Genomic DNA, 23,344 nt, shown 5'->3' on the forward strand with positions numbered 1-23,344 from the left:
TTTATCTACTTGCACTTTGACGTGCTTTCAAACTGCTAGGTTGGCAGGAGCAGGGACCGAGCAACGGGAGCTCACCCCGTTGAGGGGATTCGAACCGCCGACCTTCTGATTGGCATGTCCTCGGCTCTGTGGTTTAACCCACAGCGCCACCCGCGTCCCATGTGGAAAGTGCTTGCCGTTAATACATGTTCGCTGGAGAGCTTAACCCACGGGTCAGCAAAATTTTTCAGCAGGGGGCCGGTCCACTGTCCCTCAGACCTTGTGGGGGACCGGACTATATTTTGGGGGGGAGGAATGAATGAATTCCTATGCCCCACAAATAACCCAGAGATGCATTTTAAATAAAAGGACACATTCTACTCATGTAAAAACACGCTGATTCCTGGACCGTCCGTGGGCCGGATTGAGAAGGAGATTGGGCTGTATCCGGGCCCCTGGCCTTAGTTTGCCTACCCATGCCTTAACCCATCATGTCATGACTTAATTTGCACTCAGGCCTCTCAGGCCTCTGACCCAGAAACCTGTCTTTCATGCCAGCCTCCCGTCTCTGAAACACTCCTTCCAATGCTGTATGTGCCTATTCTCACCCCCTGCAGGCCAGATGGGAAACCTGTAAACAGGATCGGAGCACAAGAGCCACTCCAGCAGAGCGTAGCTAACATGGTTCGCGGCCCTCAATAATCCTCCCCTCCTCCTGGTTTGTCCCATCCTCTTTTAAAGCCATCTGAGATGGAAGCAATCACTGCCTCCTGTGGCAGGGAGTTCCGCAGGTGAACTGAAGAAGGATTTTCTGTTACCTGCCCTGACAGTGAGCGCTGACGGGCCTGCCTTGCAAAAAAAACATTTGTTAGCTCTTGCCTCCTGATCCCAGAGCTGCCTTGGCTCACCAAGCGGCAAGGACAACGTGCTCCTTACACGCAGAGAGGCGTCCTTTTTCGCTACCCAAATCGAAAATTTGGGAGCCGACCTTTGCACGGCGCGACAAACCCGGATGAATTTTGCAGCGAGGTTGGGTAGGGTGGGGTGGGGGAGTCAAACAGAAACAATTTTATTTTTGCAAAAATTTAAGACAGGTTCCAATCGGTTACAAATGGTCGCACGTTGAGACGCTTGGTGTTTGGAGTAAGTCCGTGGGGGTCAGGGTAGTGGAGGGGCTTTTGTCTTTTTTGGTCTGAAGCAGGGCAGATAGCCCGGAGGGGGGGCAGGCGCGGCGATTTATTTGCAAGCACCCGGCGGGCGCTTTTGTCTGTGCAGAGTCCTTCGGCCCCTGGGGGGGCTTCGTCAGAGTGGTGGCGCCTGCAAGAGAAGAGGCAGAATGAGGACATCAGAAAAGGCTTGCTGGGTCAAGGAAATCGTAGCCCATCTTTTGCCAAGATCCTGGTTCTCTCTTTTTTATTTTTTTATTGATACAGCAAGAAAAAATACCAAATTACACACAGGGATAACTATAGACACGGAATTTTCTTAACAAACAATAAAACATAAATTGGTCTTCAGACTAAAGACCCAACCTCCCGTCTATTCCATATTTCGATTTCATATTATTGCCAATTCAGTGGTACCTCGGGTTACGTATGCTTCAGGTTACATACGCTTCAGGTTACAGACTCCGCTAACCCAGAAATAGTGCTTCAGGTTAAGAACTTTGCTTCAGGATAAGAACAGAAATCATGCTCCGGTGGCGCGGCAGCAGCGGGAGGCCCCATTAGCTAAAGTGGTGCTTCAGGTTAAGAACAGTTTCAGGTTAAGTACAGACCTCCGGATCGAATTAAGTACTTAACCCGAGGTACCACTGTACACACTTTTATTGTAATTAAACTTTTTCTTAATATATCTTAATTCTTATATCTGTCTTGCAACTATTACTGAAGTTCCTCAATTGCTGCAACAGAGTTTGAACGACTATATTTATATTTCGAATATTCTTTGAAAACCTCCCGTTTTGAAGCAAATTCCTGGTTTGATTTATTCTTTATTTTTTCCGATAGACCGTCTAATTCGGCATATTCTGTCAACTTTTGGATCCTGGTTCTCGCAGTGCCCAACCAGGTAGCCCAGAGCCAAACCCACAAGCAGGATCCGAGTGCGAGAGCTGCTCTTCCCCTACTCCCTGGTTTCCAGCAACTCGCATTCAGAAGCATTATGTCATGATTAGTAGCTATCAATAGCCCTCTCTGTAAATCTACCCATTGCTCTGCCTCTGACCATGAAGGCATGGCTAGTAGCCAATTGCAAACCTCTCCTCCAAGAATTTGCCCAATCCTCTTTTAAAGCCACTGTGGCAGGGAGTTCCGCAGTTTAACGGCAGGTCTGCTGCTTCGGGCCCTGGAAAGAGCATATAGCAGCTATTGATGATGATGATTTATTTATACCCCGCCCATCTGGCTGGGTTTCCCCAGCCACTCTGGGCGGCTTCCAACAAAACACTAAAATACAATAACCTATTAAACATTAAAAGCTTCCCTAAACAGGGCTGCCTTCAGATGTCTTCTAAAAGTCTGTATTTGTTGTTCTCTTTGACATCTGATGGGAGGGCGTTCCACAGGGCGGGTGCCACCACCAAGAAGGCCCTCTGCCTGGTTCCCTGTAACTTGGCTTCTCACAGGGAGGGAACCACCAGAAGGCCCTCGGAGCTGGACCTCAGTGTCCAGGCTGAACGATGGGGGTGGAGACGCTCCTTCATGTCTACTGGACCGAGGCCATTTAGGGCTTTAAAGGTCAGCACCAACACTTTGAATTGTGCTTGGAAACATACTGGGAGCCAGTATAGGTCTTTCAGGACCAGTGTTATGTGGTCTCGCCGGCCACTCCAAGTCACCAGTCTAGCTGCCGCATTCTGAATAGCCTCCTCCTCAATGGATTTGTCGAATTTTTACGAACTACCCAACGTGGTGGCGCTCAGTACAGTTTGCGGGAGCGAATCCTATCTTTTAAATCACATGCCTGATCCAGCAGGGCTCTTTTCAGACATTTATGTGTCCCAACTCTGTTTCCTGCTCTTTAACCAGCAACTGGTTTAATAATAATAATAATAATAATAATAATAATAATAATAATAATAATTTTTATTTATACCCCGCCCTCCCCGGCCAGAGCCGGGCTCAGGGCAGCTAACACCGGTAAAATTACAATAAAAACATAATAGGTGGGAAAAGGGAAAGGAAAAAAACCAATTTAAAATACTGGGTTAAGGCCAGGCGGAACAGCTCTGTCTTGCAGGCCTTGTGGAAAGATGTCAAGTCCCACAGTAAGAGGACCTTTCCTCTTATTTCCTGACAGCTAAATCTGTGCAGGAATCTTTGCTGTTTCGGAAGGCCAAATGTACAAGGTCTACTCAGAGAATTTCTGAAACGATCCAGAGTTGGGGGGTGAGGTGGCCAAGTTTGCCAAGGATCCCAAACCGTCCAGGGGTGCTGAAATGAAAAAGGGATTGCGAAGGGCTCCAAACCGAGCGAACGGATGGTGAATTGGCAAGCGCAACCCAACGTAAACGAGAGTAAAGTGAGGCAAATTTCAAATATAGGCTTGTGGGGTCTTAACTGGAGGTGAACCAGAAACGAGACCTTGGGAGTCCTAGTGAAAAGCTCTTTTAAGATGTCAACCCAGTGTTCAGCAGCTGTGAAAAATGCGAATTCTATGCTAGGAAAGGAGCTGAAAACAGCTGCTGCCATAATTTTTAGCCTTACCAAAATTGACATACATCTGGAAAGTTCTGTCCACCTATGATCCTCCTTCAGAGACTTGAGCCTGCGTCCCCAAACCCTCAGCCCCGTTCCTTTTCCCTGGCAAGTTCCCATTGCCAAACCCTCGTATCTACGGGACCACCTCTCCTGGTATGCCCTGCAGAGGACCTTAAGGTCCATGAATAATCATAGTTTAGAGGTCCCAGGCCCTAAGGAAGTCAGACTATCCTCCACCAGGGCCAGGGCCTTCTCAGTGATGGCTCCGACCTGGTGGAATGCTCTGTCCCAGGAGACCAGGGCCCTGCAGGATTTAACCTCCTTCCGTCGGGCCTGTAAGACAGAGCTATTCCGCCTGGCCTTTAATTTCAATTCAGCCTGATCTTTCATTCCCCTTCCCTTCCCTCCCCTTTTATGAAGATCACCCGCTCTGAGACCCCACAGCTAATTCTCCCCTGGCCTCCTCGCTGGCCCAAGTAGGACCAATTCAGCCAGCTAGCCTTTATGCTTATTTCCCCTAAATTGATTTCTGAATTTTATTGTTATTCATGTTTTTATACTGTATTTTATGCTACTTTTATAATTAAGTGTTTTAAATTTGTTGTTAGCCGCCCTGAGCCCGGTTTTTGAACCGGGAAGGGCGGAGTATAAATATATTATTATTATTATTATTATTATTATTATTATTATTGAGTCATAGAGTTGGAAGGGACCCCAAAGGTCCTCCAGTCCAACCCCCTGTGTTGCAGCTAAAGGCAAAGATTGACTGCGGATGGGAGATCTGAAGACAGGAGTGGTCTCAGGTGAGGGAGTGATACCTGCCACAGACGCATCCTGGTGAATCACCTTCCTGAACTGGATGGGGACAACCAACAGTTGTCAAAAAGGAAGTGTATACAGTGGTACCTCGGGTTACATACTCTTCAGGTTACAGCAGTGGCATAGCGTGGGTTGTCAGCACCCGGGGCAAGGCAAGTAATTTGCGCCCCCTAACCCGTGGATTTGCGCCCCCTAACCCTAACCCCCCAGATGTTGCGCCCGGTGTGGCCGGCCCCCCCTGCACCCCCCACGCTACGCCACTGGGTTACAGACTCCGCTAACCCAGAAATAGTGCTTCAGGTTAAGAACTTTGCCTCAGGATGAGAACAGAAATCGTGCTCCGGCGGCACGGCAGCAGCGGGAGGCCCCATTAGCTAAAGTGGTGCTTCAGGTTAAGAACAGTTTCAGGTTAAGAACGGACCTCCGGAATGAATTAAGTACTTAACCTGAGGTACCACTGTATTCATACGTGACATAGTTAATGTAAGGAACCCACAGCCTCAAACTCTCGAGGCGTTAAAAGGGCATTTGACAAATTTATGGAGGAGGAGGAGGTGCGAAAGGTCTACGGATTGTAGCTAAATTTTATCTCCAAGCCCGGAGGCAGTCTACCTGTAGGTAACAGTTGCCAGAGGGGGACATGTGGTGGGAAAAGGATATTTGTCGGCTGTTCAGAGACAAAGAAGGGGACGCTGTGGGTTAAACCACAGAGCCTAGGGCTTGCCGATCAGAAGGTCAGCGGTTCGAATCCCCATGACGGGGTGAGCTCCCGTTGCTCGGTCCCTGCTCCTGCCAACCTAGCAGTTTGAAAGCACGTCAAAGTGCAAGTAGATCAATAGGTACCGCTCCAGCAGGAAGGTCAACGGCGTTTCCATGCGCTGCTCTGGTTCGCCAGAAGCGGCTTAGTCATGCTGGCCACATGACCCGGAAGCTGTACGCCGGCTCCCTCGGCCAATAAAGTGAGATGAGCGCCGCAACCTCAGAGTCGGCCACGACTGGACCTAATGGTCAAGGTCCCTTTACCTTTACCAGAGACAAATAATCCTGTTTGTCGGCTGTCCAGAGACATGGTCACCAATAGGATTCTGTTTAAAGCATATTTAATCGCAACACGTAGGAATAAGCCAATCAAAGTTCATATGTACAATGCAACGGAGTGGTAGCGAGGACCGTCAAGCCGTCTGTTCAAATCAAATATCTAAGGACAGTCTCACATTAATTCCAACAGAAGACGTCTCAAAAGCTTCCAAAGTAAAGTCTCTCAATAGTCTTTCAAAAGTTTCAATGGAAGACGTCTCAAAAACCTCAAAAGGACAGTGTCTCTGGAATGATGCCACTGTTTCGTAATAGTCTTCATCAGTCTCCACCACTCCGTTACACTGTACATATGAACTTTGATTGGCTTATTCCTATACAGTGGTACCTCGGGTTACATACGCTTCAGGTTACAGGCTCCGCTAACCCAGAAATATTACCTTGGATTAAGAACTTTGCTTTAGGATGAGAACAGAAATCGTGCTCCGGCGGCACAGCAGGAGGCCCCTTTAGCGAAAGTGGTGCTTCAGGTTAAGAACAGTTTCAGGTTAAGAACGGACCTCCGGAGCGAATTAAGTACTTAACCCGAGGTACCACTGTAATTTGAATGATATCATCATTCTGTTATATATTCTCTACTAACTATTAGCCTACGTGTTGTGCTTGTATTGTTGTGCTTGGTTCTTAAAGCATATCTAAAACACATTTCACTCCCCAATGCAAGAATCCTGGGGAAAAGAAGAAGAAGAAGAGTTTGGATTTGATATCCCGGTTTATCACTACCCGAAGGAGTCTCAAAGCGGCTCACATTCTCCTTTCCCTTCCTGCCCCACAACTAACACTCTGTGAGGTGAGTGGGGCTGAGAGACTTTAGAGAAGTGTGACTGGCCCAAGGTCACCCAGCAGCTGCAGGTGGAGGAGCGGGGAATCGAACCCGGTTCACCAGATTACGAGACTACCGCTCTCAACCACTACACCACGCTGGGAGCTGTAGTTTGTTAGGGGTGCTGGGAGTTGTAGCTTGCAAGGGGCAAAGCTACCGATCCCAGGATTATTTGGAGCAGCGGTTCTCAACCTGTGGGTCCCCAGATGTTGTTGGACTACAATTCCCATCACCCCTAGCTAGCAAGGCCAGACTCCTCACGGGGTCTCTGCCATGGGAGCATATTCACTCAGTGCTTTTCAAGCTGCACTGGCTCTCAGATTTAAGGTGCTGGTTTTGACCTTTAAAGCCCTTCACAGCCTAGGACCCTCATACCTACGGGTATGCCCCACAGAGAGCCTCAAGGTCCATAAACACCCTAGTGGTCCCGGTCCCTAAGGAAGTTAGATTGGCTTCAACCAGAGCCAGGGCCTTTTCAGCACTGGCCCCGGCCTGGTGGAACTCTCTGCCTCATGAGACCAGGGCCCTGCAGCATCTGATTTCATTCCGCAGGGCCTGTAAGACAGAGTTGTTCCGCCTGGCCTTTGGCTTGGAGCCAATTTGATTCCCTCCCTCTCTTTCTTTTTTTCCTTTCCTTCTCCTCCTACGACGAGGCTATATTTTAATATTTTAATGTTTAAATATTTTAATGTTGTATTTTAATTTTGTTTTTAAGTTGTAATCGTTCAACTTGTTTTTATTATTGCTTGTAAGCCGCTCTGAGCCTGGCCTTGGCTGGGGAGGGCGGGGTATAAATAAAAAATTATTATTATTATTATTATTATTAGCTCAGGGATGATGGGAGTTGTAGTCCAACAAAATGTGCTTCGCTTGGGCAAGATTCCTGCTTTGCAGTGGGTTGGACTAGATGACCCTTGGGTCCCTTCTCACTCAACAATTCCACGATTCTGTGCTGGATTCCATGAGCACTTGGAATCGATCCAAAAGGGATCCTTCTATTCTTCCAATGCCTCCTGGTTGCCCAGGAAAGGCTCAGCATATCCTGCTGCTTTGAACATGATCAGCGCAGGATAATAATAATAATAATAATAATAATAATAATAATAATAATATACCCTGCCCATCTGGCTGGGTCTCCCCAGCCACTCTGGGCAGCTTCCAACAGAACATTAAAATACAATATTAAACATTAAAAGCATCCCTAACCAGGGCTGCCTTCAGATGTCTTCTAAAAGTTTGGTCGTTGTTTTTCTCTTTGACATCTGGTGGACAACCTCATAGGGACTAGTGACTTGAGTAGGCATGTTAACCCCAGTCCAGCACCTGGAGGTGCCGAGAGAGGGGGCTTCTGAGATGCAGACCCTGCCCGTTCCCTCTCCCCAACCCCCTTTCCTCAGTCACTCCACCCCCAGGCTTACCGTTAGCAGCCAAGGCCGCTGAGGGTCCCGATCCGGTCCAGCTTGATGCCAAAGCACCCTTGCTGGGCCATCTTCTTGGCTCGCCCCCGGAACTTCTTCTGGGTGCTCACAAAGTCTTTCAGGAAGTGGATAAAGGCGCGCTCCCCTGAGGAGGGGGCTGGGGGGCCGGGGGCATCGTGGGGGGGCTGCTGGCCGCGTAGGATCTGGGAGAGCGGCGGCAGGTGGTCTCCTTCGTTGGCCGACAGCAAGGCGGCCAGGTCTTCCCCAAGTATCTCCAGCAAGGACTGAAGAGGGAAGGAGACAGAGAGGAGAAATTTAGCCCCCCCCAAAAAACACTCACCCCATAAGTAGGACCCTGTGACCCACTCCCCAAATTCTTACCCACCAGCAATTCAATGTGCTATTTTAGATCTCCGCAAAAAAAATTGGTGCATTGGAATGCTTTCGAAGATGTGGGGTCTTCGACAGAGAAGTGGGGTTTGAGTTAGAAGTGGGGTGCTCCTGGGGTCCTCTACTTACCTGGGTTGAGTGGACAGGGGTCTGGGAGGCCAGCGGCAGGAGGAAGAGGAAGAGGGAGGCAGGCAAGACCTTCATCTTTCCCCAAAAAACAAGCCAGCGAGTTTCTCCTTTGGGATGTTGGACGGGTGGGCTGCCTTGACCCCCTAGGGGCGAGCGGAAGGGTGGCTTGGGTGCGTCTGGCCTGCCTGTCTCCCCGGCTGCCGTTCTTATAGGGGTGCTCAGACCACCCACCCTATCTCCCCGGGCAACAGGGGCCACCCCCTGCTGGCAAGGCCGAGGGAGCCAGGAGGGTGTCTTCCTGGGACGGGGACTGGAGGGGGGCTTTTGTCCCCCAGTGAAAGGCATGTGTTGCCCAGGGGACGGGTTACGGGAAGGAGGGGAGAAAGGGCAGGGAGTGGGGGCTGGCTAGCTAGCGGGAAGGAAGGAAGGAAGGAAGGAAGGAAGGAAGGAAGGGGAAGGAAGGAAGGAAGGAAGGAAGGAAGGAAGGAAGGAAGGAAGGAAGGAAGGAAGGAAGGAAGGAAGGAAGGAAGGAAGGAAAGGCGGCCTGGATGGGTAGAGAAGCAGCAAGGGAGGGAAAGGGTTAGAATCATGGAAGGGTCGAAGGCACCCCAGGGGTGATCCAGCCCAACCACCCCGTGAGACAGGGTTGTCTGGAAACACAGAAGAGGAAGTAAACCCCATAACGGGAAAACACAAGAAATTTATTGGATAGTAACATTAAAATGAATTTAAAATGTATAATAGGACTATTGTCGAACAATATTTGTAAATGAATATAGACCCATAACAGGGATGCGGCTGGCGTTGTGGGTTAAACCACAGAGCCTAGGACTTGCCAGTCAGAAGGTCGGTGGTTCAACATTAAAAAACCCGAAGATCATGGCCACTGCTCCCATCACCTCCTGGCAAATAGAAGGGGAAGATATGGAGGCAGTGAGAGGTTTTAATTTCTTGGGCTCAATGATCACTGCAGATGGTGACAGCAGTCACAAATTTAAAAGACGCCTGCTTCTTGGGAGAAAGGCGATGACAAACCTAGACAGCATCTTAAAAAGCAGAGACATCACCTTGCCAACAAAGGTCCGTATAGTTCAAGCTCTGGTTTTCCCATTAGTGATGTATGGAAGTGAGAGCTGGACCGTCAAGAAGGCTGATCGCCGGAGAATGGATGCTTTTGAATTCTGGTGCTGGAGGAGACTCTTGAGAGTCCCATGGACTGCAAGGAGATCAAACCTCTCCATTCTGAAGGAAATCAGCCCTGAGTGCTCACTGGAAGGACAGATCCTGAAGCTGAGGCTCCAAGACTTTGGCCACCTCATGAGAAGAGAAGACTCCCTGGAAAAGACCCTGATGCTGGGAAAGATGGAGGGCGCAAGGAGAAGGGGACGGCAGAGGACGAGATGGTGGGACAGTGTTCTCGAAGCTCCCAGCATGAGTTTGACCAAACTGCGGGAGGCAGTGGAAGACAGGAGGGCCTGGCGTGCTCTGGTCCAGGGGGTCACGAAGAGTCAGACATGACTAAACAACTCAACAACAACAACAAGGGGTTTGGCCATCCTGTGGGATGGAGTTCCACAGTTCAAAAATGTGCTGGAAGGGCTTTCTTTCATTTGTTCTGAATCTCCCAACAGTTCGGCTTATGAAGGTCTGGAGGTTCTTGCTACACCCCCAAGCAACAGCTTTCTCTCCCCCCCCCCCCCGCCCAGCCTCTTCCCAACGCCTCCTTCATCCCGTAAGGTCCCCCCCCCCCGCGAAATCCATCATCCCAAGGGGAAACCTGGGATTGCCAAGGAAACCTCCTCCTCCTCCCTCCTCCTCCCCTCTGCCTCCCAGGGGTCTGAGAAAAGGCCTGGCTGATTCTTGCTGCTCTCCAGGGAGGTTTCCCCAGAGACCGGCAAAAGTCACCCAGGGGCCCTGCCATTCTCCTCCTTCGTGTTATTCTGGGATGGAGGGCAAGAGGTAGAGTGGGGAGGTGAAGGGAGATGGGGGATCTGGGGAGGGGGTCTTTCCCCTGTAGGGGGCGCAAATTGAGCAGAGGAGCAGGTGGGGTTTTTGCAGGGTTTTCCGGCGGGCAGCAAGTCACAAACAGAAAGGCGTCCACGAATTCCTCCACAGCTATTCAACCCCTGCAAAGGCCTATGCAGTCGAGGAACGTATTGGAAAAATTTATAGAAAAAGGTTTATTGTTTTGAGCGCATTCGATTGTAAGATAAAATGTATGCAAAGGGACTTGACAGGAAGTCAAAATTGAAGAAAAGATTTTGTAAGATCAAAGGGGGGAAAGTATTTACTTTCATTGTTATCATTTTGTGTGTGTGTGTGTGTTTGCATGGAATGTGTGTTTTTGGAATTTTGTTTTGCACTGCATTTTGTTTTTGGAATTTTATTGGAATGTGTGTTTTTCCATGGAATGTTTGGGAGGAAATAAGATGGTAAATAACAAATAAACTAAATATTGATGTGTGTAATTTTTATTTCTCAATTATATTTAGTGGTAGTATGGTTGTAATGTTTTTTTGTGACATAAAATCATTCAATAACAAACCGTCTGGCCAGAGTGGCGCATGCTCTGGTTATCTCCCGCTTGGACCACTGCCATGCGCTCTACATGGGGCTACCTTTGAAGGTGACCTGGAAACTACAACTAATCCAGAATGCGGCAGCTGGACTGGTGACTGGGACCACATAACACCGGTCCTAAGAGATCTGCATTGGCTCCCAGTACATTTCTGAGCACAGTTCAAAGTGTTGGTGCTGACCTTGAAAGCCCTAAACGGCCTCAAAGGCCCAGTAGACCTGAAGGAGCGTCTCCACCCCCATCGTTCACTGAGATCCAGCTTTGACGGCCTTCTGCCGGTTCCCTCATTGCGAGAACTGAGGTTACAGGGAACCAAACAGAGGGCCTTCTCAGTGGTGGCGCCCTCCCTGTGGAACACCCTCACATCAGATGTGAAGGAAATAAGCAGCTATTGTAGCACCTCTGCTTGTGGTTAACGCTTAGCTGGAATGAAATATTCAACGCAGCAATAGAGAAATTAAAATATTAATTTATTTGTCAGACAAATAAATGAGAGGCACAGTGGTATATGGTTACCAAGCTCTGGCCTGGCCTCCTGCCATTCTGGCCAGCACTTATATTCCCTTAATCCAGCCCCCTTTGCTCCTCCTGTGGCTGCCTCTGTCCAATCAGCCTGGTTGGAATTCCTATTGGCTGTTTGGTAGAACCAATCACAAAAGATACACCCACAAAAGATACACCCATTTCCTTGCCCTTATAAGGGAGACAAAGAGCTATATATATGACATATAAGTAATAATATATCTTACATGGAATCTTAATTACCAGCTCACCTCTTGCCCTATTGCCTTCTAAAACAAATGTTTAATCTTACATTTTTATGTTCAACAGATGTCAAGGATCTTGAGTTCACATCAACATTGAAAGATTTCCTTCATTTAAGGTTTCTAAACAAATGCCTGACAACTATATATCAAGAGTGCTTGGATGGCGTCTTCTGTCTGGCAGGGGGGCTAGGCTGGTGGCTGACTTAATTTCAGGATAAATACAACTCTTACAACCATATGAAATAAGAATCTAGCATTCCTTAAATCCTTTGCATAATTACATTTAAGCCAATATATTTAAGCTAATATATTTCATACATTATCATAGGTAGCCTCTTAAAAGAATAAAGCTTCTCAAAGTAAAAAGGAAGGAACTCAGTAAAAAACAGCTTTTAAAAGAAGCCTCTTTAGTTTACACTCCTCCTTTCACCCCCCTTTCCAGCCTAAAAATAAAGTAGAAAGAAGCTTCTTCTCCAGCCAAGCCAGTTGCCTTTCCCCAACATTTTATTGCCCTTTTTAACTCTCTCAGTTTGAGAAAGAAACAGCTTTAGAAGATTTCCTAAAAATGTTCTCTTTTTTCTGTCAGCTAAATGTTTTTCCCATTTGCTTCTGGCCTTAGAGAATTCAGCTCAAGGTTTAACGTGAGGCCCATTGGTATCATTTTACTTATTTACCCATTCTTAATAGTGTTTTTTCAGCCTTGGGGCAGCATATGTAATTCTCCCTTTTTATGACTTTGAGAATTGTTTTTTCTACCATAAATCAATGGGGCCCTCTTGTCTTAGGAGAAAACCTCTTGCCAAGGTTTTTTCTGCCTGGCATGAAACATTTTGAAAATCTAAGCCCATTTAATTTAGGAACCTGATCAAGATATAAGCCAATATAAGTCTTGATTAAAAATGCAGTCTATATTCAGATGCCACATTCCCCCCTTTCAAGCTCAAGGACCTTCATCCCAAGTGTCCTTGATAGCTTGACCTTCATCATATTCCTGAGGTAAAGCTCTGTATAGGGCCATGATATGAGGTAGAGTTTCATTTGAAACCATCTTGCTAATTGTACTTCTAAAACATGAAATTATACATGGCATCATACATAAAACCATTACTACTACTGTCAAGAAAAACAAGCAAGACAATAGTATCCCTTTAAGTCCTGTGACATTAGGTAACCAATTGGTGAGCCATCCCATATCCCATCCTTCCCATGTTTGTACTGGGACATGTGCTATATTCTCCATCTTTGTGGCCAACACACGGATTGCCTCACCATTATCTGAAATGTTAAAGCAACAGGCATTCCCTGTCAAGTTCAAGACTCCACATAAGCCTCCCTGCCTGGCAAGTACATAATCCATTCCCATTTTCAGCTGCAAAATGGCGGCTCTACTTTCATCCAACTGTTGTGCAATAAGTCTCAAACTCTGGGCCGTTGCATTGGTTACAAGTTCCACTACTGCTTGCAATCGAATTATTCTATTTAGATTATAAATAGGATCCCGTGCCCCTTGTATGAGCTCACCAGGATTCCAGGAGGCAGGATCATAATAGGCTATAATGCGCTCTGGCGGCCAATCATCAGTACCGCTCCAACTTTGGGTACTTCCTCCTGCTATATGAGAAATATCAGCGTTTCTTCGTGTACGCTTGGCCGAACTAGTGGGCATAATCCACATTGGTGGTAATACCCAACCCAAGAAACAAGTCCCACTCCATTTGGAAGGGAGTTTCTTGTATGCCCATTCTCCACATATCCACCACAACCATCGGGTCTGAGGTTTTTGGTACGTGGAGTGCATAAGGCGAAATATCAAAAGGGGTAGAGAGTTCACAGTGCAGTATGTTAGATTGCCTTTTTCTGTCACAGTTATGTTCCACACCACTTTCCATGCATGAATAAAAGGAGGTGCACATGGCAAGGTATTCCGAGTTCGATACGTAGTACCGTTTGCCCAGGTTTGACTATTCTTAATATAATCCCAAGTATAGTGACAATGAGAAGAGCCTATCATGGTAGGATCAGCTGCATCTGATGATTTATGCACACAGATTTCCCCTTGCACAGGTATAACTCGTATTGGTTTAGTTGAGTTCCATCCGGGGAAATTCTGTACTTCTGTTTGGTGTGGCATTTCGCTTACCATACCAATGGCACTTAATGGTATTGGTAATAAGGGCATACCTCCCTCTGAATCATCTGGCCCAAGAGAGCAAACAAGGCAATTAGTCCTATTTGCAACATTGGCTACCATCTCAGCTAAGCCTACCCACATATTGTGGTCATGGCGGAATCCATATTTAGCAAATTTGGTCAGATTCATGGACCCTTCCCCTTCCCAAGGGATCAGGATTAATAATGAAATCATGTTGATGTCTAGCATATGCATTCCTTCCACAAAAGATTACCTTATTGTGATAGCAAATAATTATTAGCCCCAATATAATTCCCCCAATGACAGAAATGGGGAACCACCAAGACCAAAACATATATCCCGAGGATCCCCAATGAGTAATATCACTTATAATTGTTCCACAAGGGGGCAGTCAATCGATTGTATAAGAGAATCTTCCCGTTCACAATCGCTGGTTTAGACGCTCCTCAAGCTTCAGGCGTGCGCAGGTCAGCCAGCTTCCAGGTTGTGGCTGCAGCAGGCCGGTCGTCAAATGTTGCCCGTGACCTAGCCCGTTCCCGGTAGGGCTAGATACAGGGGTTTTTGGAGAGAGTTAGTTTTAAAGGATTAGAGGGGTCACCTTTGCATGTCCAACTGCCTTCGGACTTCTTCAAACGAGAGTGATGAATCCAGGGGGTCACCTCAGCTACCTTCACCGCTGTTGGAGTAGAGAGCAAGACGGTGTAAGGTCCACGCCATTTAGGTGCAAGTGGATCGCGTTTCCACTCTTTCACCCATACGCTATCGCCAGCCTGGAACTGATGAATCGGCTCAGCAATGCTGCACGGCGTGCGTTCGAGGGCCCACCTGTTAAGAGAAACAAAAACACGGGAGAGAGATTGCACTTGTCCCTGTGTCACATGGTCTCCTATTTGTTTAAGGTCAGCTGGAATATCCTGAACAAAGGAGGGCGGTCTCCCATACAGGAGCTCAAAAGGTGACAACTTAAGTCTTTTTGTGGGTGCACACCGAACACGAAACAGTGTTATGGGTAACACATCTACCCATCCCAATCCCGTTTCCTGGGTTAATTTTGCCAATTGGGTTTTCAGAGTCCGATTCATTCTTTCAGTTTTCCCTGAACTCTGAGGCCTATATGCTGCATGCAGTCTCCATTTTACTTGTAGGACTCGACATACATCTTGTACTACTTGATCAATGAACGCTGGCCCATTATCACTTCCAATGCATCTAGGTAATCCAAACCTTGGGATCAATTCAGTGAGGAGTCTCTTAGTTACCTCTCGTGCTTTTTCAGTTCGGGTGGGAAAAGCTTCAACCCATCCGGTAAGAGTATCTACAAACACAAGGAGATACTTGAATCCCTTAGAAGGGACCAGCTCTGTGAAGTCCACAATTAGGCTTTCCATGGGGACGTATCCCACATGCTGAATTCCAGGAGGTTGTACCGGTCCCTGCCTGGGATTGTTTTTAGCACAAAGAACACATTTCTGTGAAATGCAAGTTGCTAATTGTGATAGGTTAATAATATACAACTTCCGACTGAGACTCTCTCTGGTTGCAGTACCGCCAAGGTGAGTAGATTCATGATAATTTCTTACAATTGTGCCTGCTAGATGATGAGGTACATAAATCCTATTGTCCGGCAGGATCATCCAACCGTCCTTCACAACCGCTCCTTCCTGTTCAGCCCACTTCCTCTCTTCTGGGGTATAGTGAGGTTTAACTTCTTCTGGAACTACCTCTGGTATGAGGGCTGCTATAAATCCTCCCACAGGCTTTTGGGCTGCCTCTCGGGCTGCTTTGTCAGCAGCATGATTTCCTCTGGTTATTGGATCCCTTCCTCGTCCATGACCTTTGCAGTGCATTACAGCAATCTGTTCTGGAGCCCATACTGCTTCTAACAGGATTTCTACTTCAGGTCCATATTTCAAGGCCTTCCCGTGGGCTCCGATTAGACCTCTTTCTTTCCATAGAGCTCCATGTGCATGCAGGGTTAAGAAGGCATATTTAGAATCAGTATAGATGTTTGCCTTACATCCAGCTGCCAACTGCAGAGCTCTAGTTAAGCCTATAAGTTCAGCTTTTTGTGCTGAGGTGCCAGCAGGCAAAGCTTCAGCTTCCACAACTTCCTCATTGGTGACCACAGCATATCCTGCTCGTCTGGCACCTTCATGCAGGTAACTGCTACCATCCGTATAATATACAACATCTGGATTTTTCAATGGCTCATCTTTCAGATCAGGTCTACTGGAATAAACTTCATCCATTATTTGGAGACAATCATGTGATTCTTCATCATCTACCTCTGGTAGGGGCAGCAAAGTCGCTGGATTGAGTATATTCACTACTCGTAGATGAATCCTGGGATTTTCACACAATAGGCCTTGGTATCTAGCCATCCTTGGGTTCGTTAGCCAATAACTACCCTTATATTCCATGAGTGTCAGAACAGCATGAGGTACATTCACATACATCGTCTGGCCAAAGGTAAATTTATCAGCTTCTTTGACAAGGCTCGCAGTGGCCGCTACTGCCCTTAGGCATGGAGGCCATCCTTTTGCTACTGAGTCCAATTGTTTAGACAAATAAGCTACTGGACGGTTCCAACTTCCTAGTCTCTGGGTCAGGACTGCCGCTGCAATCCCATTCTGTTCATGTACATACAGCTGAAAGGGTTTTTCCGAATTAGGCAATCCAAGGGCTGGTGCCTCCATAAGTCGTTGTTTGATAACTAAAAAGGCTTGTTTCTGCTCAGGTCCCCATACGAATGGGTCCTTTTCTGCACCTCGAGTGCTTTCATGTAAGGGCTTGGCCAGACTGCTGAAATCAGGTATCCATAGTCTACAAAACCCTGCTGTTCCCAGGAATCCTCTAAGTTGTTTTCTTGTGGTAGGTTCCTTGATAAGGCAAATAGCTTCTTTCCTCTCTGGTCTCAATGCTCGTTGTTGGTGTGAGATGTCAAAGCCCAAATATTTGACCTTTTCTAAACATAACTGTGCCTTTTTCTGGGAAACTCGGTAGCCAGCTTCCCAGAGCAAGTGGAGCAGTTCCTCTGTCCCTTCTTTACAGGTATCAAAATCTTTTGCCGCTAATATAAGGTCATCTACATATTGCAGAACCACCTTTTCTCCCGGTATTGAGGGGTAACTTGTTAGATCCCTCGCCAAGGCAGTGCCAAATAAAGTTGGGGAATTTTTGAATCCTTGGGGCAATCTTGTCCAGGTTAGCTGGCCTTTTGTTCCTGTTAAAGGGTCTTCCCACTGGAAGGCAAATATAGGTTGGCTCTGTGGTGCCAGCCGGCAACAGAAGAATGCATCTTTCAAGTCCAATACAGTAAAAAATGTTGCTTCTGGTGGGATTAAACTCAGCAAGGTATATGGGTTTGGTACATTTGGGTGCAAGGTCTCGATAGCCTGGTTTACGAGCCTCAAGTCCTGCACTGGCCTGTATTCATCTGTCCCAGGTTTTCGAACAGGCAAAAGGGGTGTGTTCCATTCTGATTGGCAAGGCTTAAGCAGACCATATTTTAATAGGCGGTCCAAATGTTTCTGGATGCCCTCTGCTGCTCGCCGGGGTAAGGGATATTGCTTTACAGATACAGGGGTAGCCATAGGTTTTAGGGTTACTACAATTGGAGCTATATTCTTAGCCATTCCTGGTGGGCTATTTTCGGCCCATACTCCTGGTGGCACCTGTAGAGTTCGGAGGAGCTTGTTTAATTCTGTATCCAATGTGGGTTGGACTTGCAAGGCTGACATTAGGCGCCATGATTGTTCCTTAGGTACTGAGAGGGTAATTATTCCTGCTGCTTTTGATGGCAGTTTCATTTCTGGACCTCGAGGAGTGAAGGTGATTTGGGCCTGCAATTTGGACAGCATATCTCTGCCTAAGAGAGGTATTGGACACTCAGGTATATACAAAAACTGATGGGTTAAACGATGTCCCCCAATCTGGCATTCCAAAGGTTGGAGGAAAGACCTCTTAGCTGACTGTCCAGTGGCACTTTTAATGACTACACTTTTGGATGCCTTTTTCTGCAATAGTTCTGGGAGTACTGAGTATTCAGCCCCAGTATCAATCATAAAGTCTATTAAATGGCTCCCTAATTGAATCGTGACCGTGGGCTCCTGGAAGCCTAACTTTATGGAGTCCGGTCGTTCCTAGTCTTGGGTAAAATCCTCTTCTGCCAGTCCAATAAAATTGTCTCTACTCCGTCCCTGTCCTGGTCTCTGATATCTTCCATCTCGGATCATTCCCCGTCCCCGTCCCTGGTTTCTTGGGCCGGAGCCTGGGCCTGGGCCTGGGCCTGGGCGTACTTCTTCCAACCTCAAGGGTTCAGGACACTCCCGCTTCCAGTGACCCTCCTTCTTGCAATTTGCACATTGATTCCTTCCCAGTGGTGGATTCCTTCCTCGCCCTCGCCCTCCATTTAAGGGGCGGTGGTCTTGCTTCACTGCTGTGGCTAGCATCACCATCTTTTCCTTCTGCCACTTCTTCTTCTCTTGTTTCTCAGCCTCATCCCTATTCCGATAAACTCGGCGTGCAATGGCCATAATTTGGCTCATCAGCATCCCTTCCCATCCTTCTGATTTCTGAATTTTCTTACGAATGTCAGAAGCACACTGGGCCACAAATGTAGCCGTAATCATTCTGCTGTTTTCAGGGGCTTCAGGGTCAAAAGGAGTCCATATACGATAGGCTTCCTGCAGCCTCTCTAAAAAGTCTCCCGGACTCTCATTTGGTTTCTGTTCTACTTCTGAAACTTTAGACATATTAGTGGGCTTCTGACATGCCCTGCGGATACCTTGCACAAGCGTCTGGCGGTAGGTGGTAAGTCTGGTCAGGTGAATTGCATTGTTTGGATCCCAATTAGGATCTTCCAAGGGAAAGTTGTCTTGGAGATGACGGTCAATATTAAAAATATTTCCCACTCTGGCCTGCTCACGCAAATATATCTGTGCCTTTTCAATTATGTCTCTCCTTTCCTCAGTGGTGAAAAGAGTATTTAGGAGCTGGCGACAATCTGTCCAAGTAGGGCTATGAGTATTTACTATTGAAGTCACCAAGTCCATCATAGCCTGAGGTTTTTCTGCAAAAGATGGGGTGTGTGTTTTCCAATTCATCAGATCCGTAGTTGTGAATGGAATGTACTGCAGGGTCGAAGTTCGAGGTGGCCGTGGTCCGGGTTGCCCGTTAACCAGCGCAGGCTCCTCAAGTGCATCAAATACTCTTCTAAGAGGGGCTACTACGTGACCTTTCTCTTCACTTTGCTCTAGGGGCCTCAAATCATAAGGGATGGTATCTGTTCCAAGGCGTTCTTTTAGCAGCTTTATACGCCTGGCTGTATTGCTTGCTGACCGATCAAGGTCTCCCTGTAACTTCTGTAATATTTCTCTAGGACTTGGATGTACAGGGGTTTGGGGTGGGCAATCAGTTGTTCCACTAAGGGAGACTGTAGATGGAGGTCTATTAGGAGTCACAGGTGGAATAACCACTTCTGCTTGGGCTTTATTATAGGACTCCAATGCCTCCTGAAGATATTTATCATAATCTATCAAGGAATCAAGCTCTGTGACTCCACCCCCATTATTCATTCCACTTTCTTGCCTCGGGGTTACAACTGGTGGAGTGTTTGGATTAGGCTCCCTTCGATGTGGAGCATAGGGGGGAGGTGGAAGCACCTCTTCCTCTGGTCCCTCAAAAATGGGTTTAAGTTTATTTGGCAAGATTCCTTTCCTAGCTTCAGCTTTTACAGCCAATAATTTGCATCGTTGGACTTTGCATTCCCTTATCCATGGAGGATTTTTATTTAATGTGCTCAGCCAGGAATCTATATATGGAAATTGTTCTGGGCACCCTCCAGTTTCTTTGGCGATATCAGACCAAAGTTTGCTTACTAAATTTATATCAAAGGTTCCCTGGGATGGCCATTCAGTATTTTGTTTTGGCCATTCTAGTTCACATAACGTTCTCAAGCGCTCTGGCGTCATTTTGACTCCATATGCCCCTGAGAAGGCTTTCTTAAAATTATTTAACATACACTCAAGAGGTGTATTTTCCCCCTTTGAACCCCCAACTCCCATTGTATGGCCCTGTGAAGTATCCACTCAGTCACTCACAGACACGCTTTGTGGGTTTCCTTGCCTAGTGAAGTCGCCTTACTAGGAACCGAAGTACTGCCCACTCCACACTCAGGTCAGCTACAGATTGCTCTGTACTTTCTCACACATACAATGCGCTGGATACTTCACCACACTCTACCTCCCAATTTTCCCTTTTCCTCCACCAGACCACCATCTGATGTACCCAACCACCTAGCGTACTCAGTTTCCCCTTACTGAGACGCAGAAGTTTGATCAAGACTTCTCTTCCTCCTAATTAATTGGAGGGCCAAAAATCCCTTTGTGCACTTACCCTTGGTTGGTTCCCTGTTTCCCCCGGTTCCGTCGCCGCCAGTGAGCAGGGTATCAGACAGACGAGTCTTCTGCGTTCCCCCTGGAAAAATTTACCAGTGCGCGCTTTGGGTAAGCAGTTGTCCTCTCTCTTGTACCCTGCCCAGTAGGGCGAAGGGGCTGCGTTCCAGCAGACCACTTATCCGAGTCACAGGGCACCATAAAATGTAGCACCTCTGCTTGTGGTTAACGCTTAGCTGGAATGAAATATTCAACGCAGCAATAGAGAAATTAAAATATTAATTTATTTGTCAGACAAATAAATGAGAGGCACAGTGGTATATGGTTACCAAGCTCTGGCCTGGCCTCCTGCCATTCTGGCCAGCACTTATATTCCCTTAATCCAGCCCCCTTTGCTCCTCCTGTGGCTGCCTCTGTCCAATCAGCCTGGTTGGAATTCCTATTGGCTGTTTGGTAGAACCAATCACAAAAGATACACCCACAAAAGATACACCCATTTCCTTGCCCTTATAAGGGAGACAAAGAGCTATATATATGACATATAAGTAATAATATATCTTACATGGAATCTTAATTACCAGCTCACCTCTTGCCCTATTGCCTTCTAAAACAAATGTTTAATCTTACATTTTTATGTTCAACAGATGTCAAGGATCTTGAGTTCACATCAACATTGAAAGATTTCCTTCATTTAAGGTTTCTAAACAAATGCCTGACAACTATATATCAAGAGTGCTTGGATGGCGTCTTCTGTCTGGCAGGGGGGCTAGGCTGGTGGCTGACTTAATTTCAGGATAAATACAACTCTTACAACCATATGAAATAAGAATCTAGCATTCCTTAAATCCTTTGCATAATTACATTTAAGCCAATATATTTAAGCTAATATATTTCATACATTATCATAGGTAGCCTCTTAAAAGAATAAAGCTTCTCAAAGTAAAAAGGAAGGAACTCAGTAAAAAACAGCTTTTAAAAGAAGCCTCTTTAGTTTACACTCCTCCTTTCACCCCCCTTTCCAGCCTAAAAATAAAGTAGAAAGAAGCTTCTTCTCCAGCCAAGCCAGTTGCCTTTCCCCAACATTTTATTGCCCTTTTTAACTCTCTCAGTTTGAGAAAGAAACAGCTTTAGAAGATTTCCTAAAAATGTTCTCTTTTTTCTGTCAGCTAAATGTTTTTCCCATTTGCTTCTGGCCTTAGAGAATTCAGCTCAAGGTTTAACGTGAGGCCCATTGGTATCATTTTACTTATTTACCCATTCTTAATAGTGTTTTTTCAGCCTTGGGGCAGCATATGTAATTCTCCCTTTTTATGACTTTGAGAATTGTTTTTTCTACCATAAATCAATGGGGCCCTCTTGTCTTAGGAGAAAACCTCTTGCCAAGGTTTTTTCTGCCTGGCATGAAACATTTTGAAAATCTAAGCCCATTTAATTTAGGAACCTGATCAAGATATAAGCCAATATAAGTCTTGATTAAAAATGCAGTCTATATTCAGATGCCACACTATCTTCTCTTTAAAAGACATCTGAAGGAAGTTTATAATATTTAATGCTGTATTGTTTTTAACACTTGATTGGGAGCTGCCCAGAGTGGCTGGGGAAACTCAGCCAGATGGGCGGGGTATAAATAATTTGTTGTTGTTGTTATTTATCAATTCCTCCATCCAAGTTTAAACAAAAAAAATTCCTTCCAGTAGCACCTTAAAGACCAACTAAGTTAGTTTTTAAGGTGCTACTGGAAGGAATTTTTTTTGTTTTGACTATGGCAGACCAACACGGCTACCTATCTGTAACTCCATCCAAGTTTGTTTATAAAGCTGTTGAACAGCAACAGGCCCGGGACAGGATCCTGCAGCACCAAACCTGCCTCTTTCTACCAGGATGGCAAGCGTGTTCTGGGTTCAGACATTCAACCAGCTACAGGTAGACCTGGGTGCTTGCAAATTTGAATGCCTCAACCTTTCTCCTCTGAAGGAGAGAGTGGAGGCTGCGAAGAAGGCAGCCGTGGGGTTTTCAATTAGCCGGGGAAGTGGAGGTTTTTCCGCAGGGTCGAGGCGGGAGCCCGCACACCCGGGACGTCGCTGGGGAGAATGGCACTCCTCCCCTACCATTGTGCCTCTTAATTAATGGCCCCGCATCAGCCAGGATTAAGCGGCTCAGGCAGCTAATTAAAAAGGGAGGCTTAATGCTTGTTAAGGTGCGTTGAGGGCCTGCCTTGGACGCGGTGCTTTGTCTGGCCATCATGCGCAAGAGCAGAGGCAGGGCCCACACCGCCACCCCTCAGCTCCGCAAAAGAGGGGGCCTCCCCACTTCAGGATCGGGGCTTAGCTGAGCAGATGGGCATTCCTGAGGGAGACGAGATGGGTGCCCCAGCAACGGGTGTCGCGCAAGGGACAGGAGTGAGCCCAGCTAGCGCCACTGCCCTCGCCAAAGGCCTCCTGCACCCCATTTAAAGGTAAAGGGACCCCTTTTTAAAAAAAAATAATATTTACTACTTTCCCAACAATTTAAACACTACAAAGGGGAAAAAAAGTTAAACAAAACAATACAATACAAAAACAAAGACACTACATAACACTAACACCAAAACATTAAACTAACAAAACAAAACAAAAACAATTTAAGACCAAACAAAACAAAAACAATATAAGACACCTGACCATTAGGTCCAGTCGTGGCCGACTCTGGGGTTGCGGCGCTCATCTCACTTTACTGGCCGAGGGAGCCGGCGTACAGCTTCCGGGTCATGTGGCCAGCATGACGAAGCCGCTTCTGGCGAACCAGAGCAGCGCACGGAAACGCCGTTTACCTTCCCGCCAGAGTGGTACCTATTTATCTACTTGCACTTTGATGTGCTTTTGAACTGCTAGGTGGGCAGGAGCAGGGACCGAGCATCGGGAGCTCACCCCGTCGCGGGGATTTGAACCGCCGACCTTCTGATGGGCAAGTCCTAGGCTCTGTGGTTTAACCCATAGCGGCACCCGCATCCCATGTACCCAGAGGGAATTCTGTGGGTGCAGCTTCTTCGTGCGCGCCCCAGCCTCTCGCCGCCCCACATGCTCTCACACATTTCACCAACGGTTCTGCGGGAGAAGACC

General features: G+C 46.9%; 1 protein-coding gene and 1 long non-coding RNA gene across 2 annotated transcripts in view; both read right to left on the bottom strand.

The window, feature by feature from the left end:
* LOC309355952 overlaps positions 1-23,344 on the bottom strand; it is a 100,798-nt gene that overhangs the window by 28,399 nt on the left and 49,055 nt on the right. The window lies entirely within an intron of this gene.
* Positions 1,170-8,743, bottom strand: LOC309355858 (uncharacterized protein). Its single transcript, XM_081887070.1, has 3 exons — positions 8,355-8,743; positions 7,836-8,119; positions 1,170-1,296 (listed from the first exon to the last, which is right to left on the bottom strand). The coding sequence occupies exons 1-2, from the start codon at positions 8,697-8,699 to the stop codon at positions 7,838-7,840; spliced, it is 627 nt and encodes a 208-aa protein (XP_081743196.1). The 5' UTR covers positions 8,700-8,743; the 3' UTR covers positions 1,170-1,296; positions 7,836-7,837.

Source organism: Podarcis melisellensis (assembly GCF_964234715.1).
Source record: "Podarcis melisellensis genome assembly, chromosome: 13".
NCBI classification, from domain to species: Eukaryota; Metazoa; Chordata; class Lepidosauria; order Squamata; family Lacertidae; genus Podarcis; species Podarcis melisellensis.

Excerpts from the sequence above, each read along its gene's own strand:
- LOC309355858 (XM_081887070.1), bottom strand. The coding sequence starts at position 8,699 with ATGCCTTTCACTGGGGGACAAAAGCCCCCCTCCAGTCCCCGTCCCAGG. Across the intron at positions 8,120-8,354 it reads CCCCTGTCCACTCAACCCAG|TCCTTGCTGGAGATACTTGG; the intron begins GTAAGTAGAGGA and ends TTCCCTCTTCAG.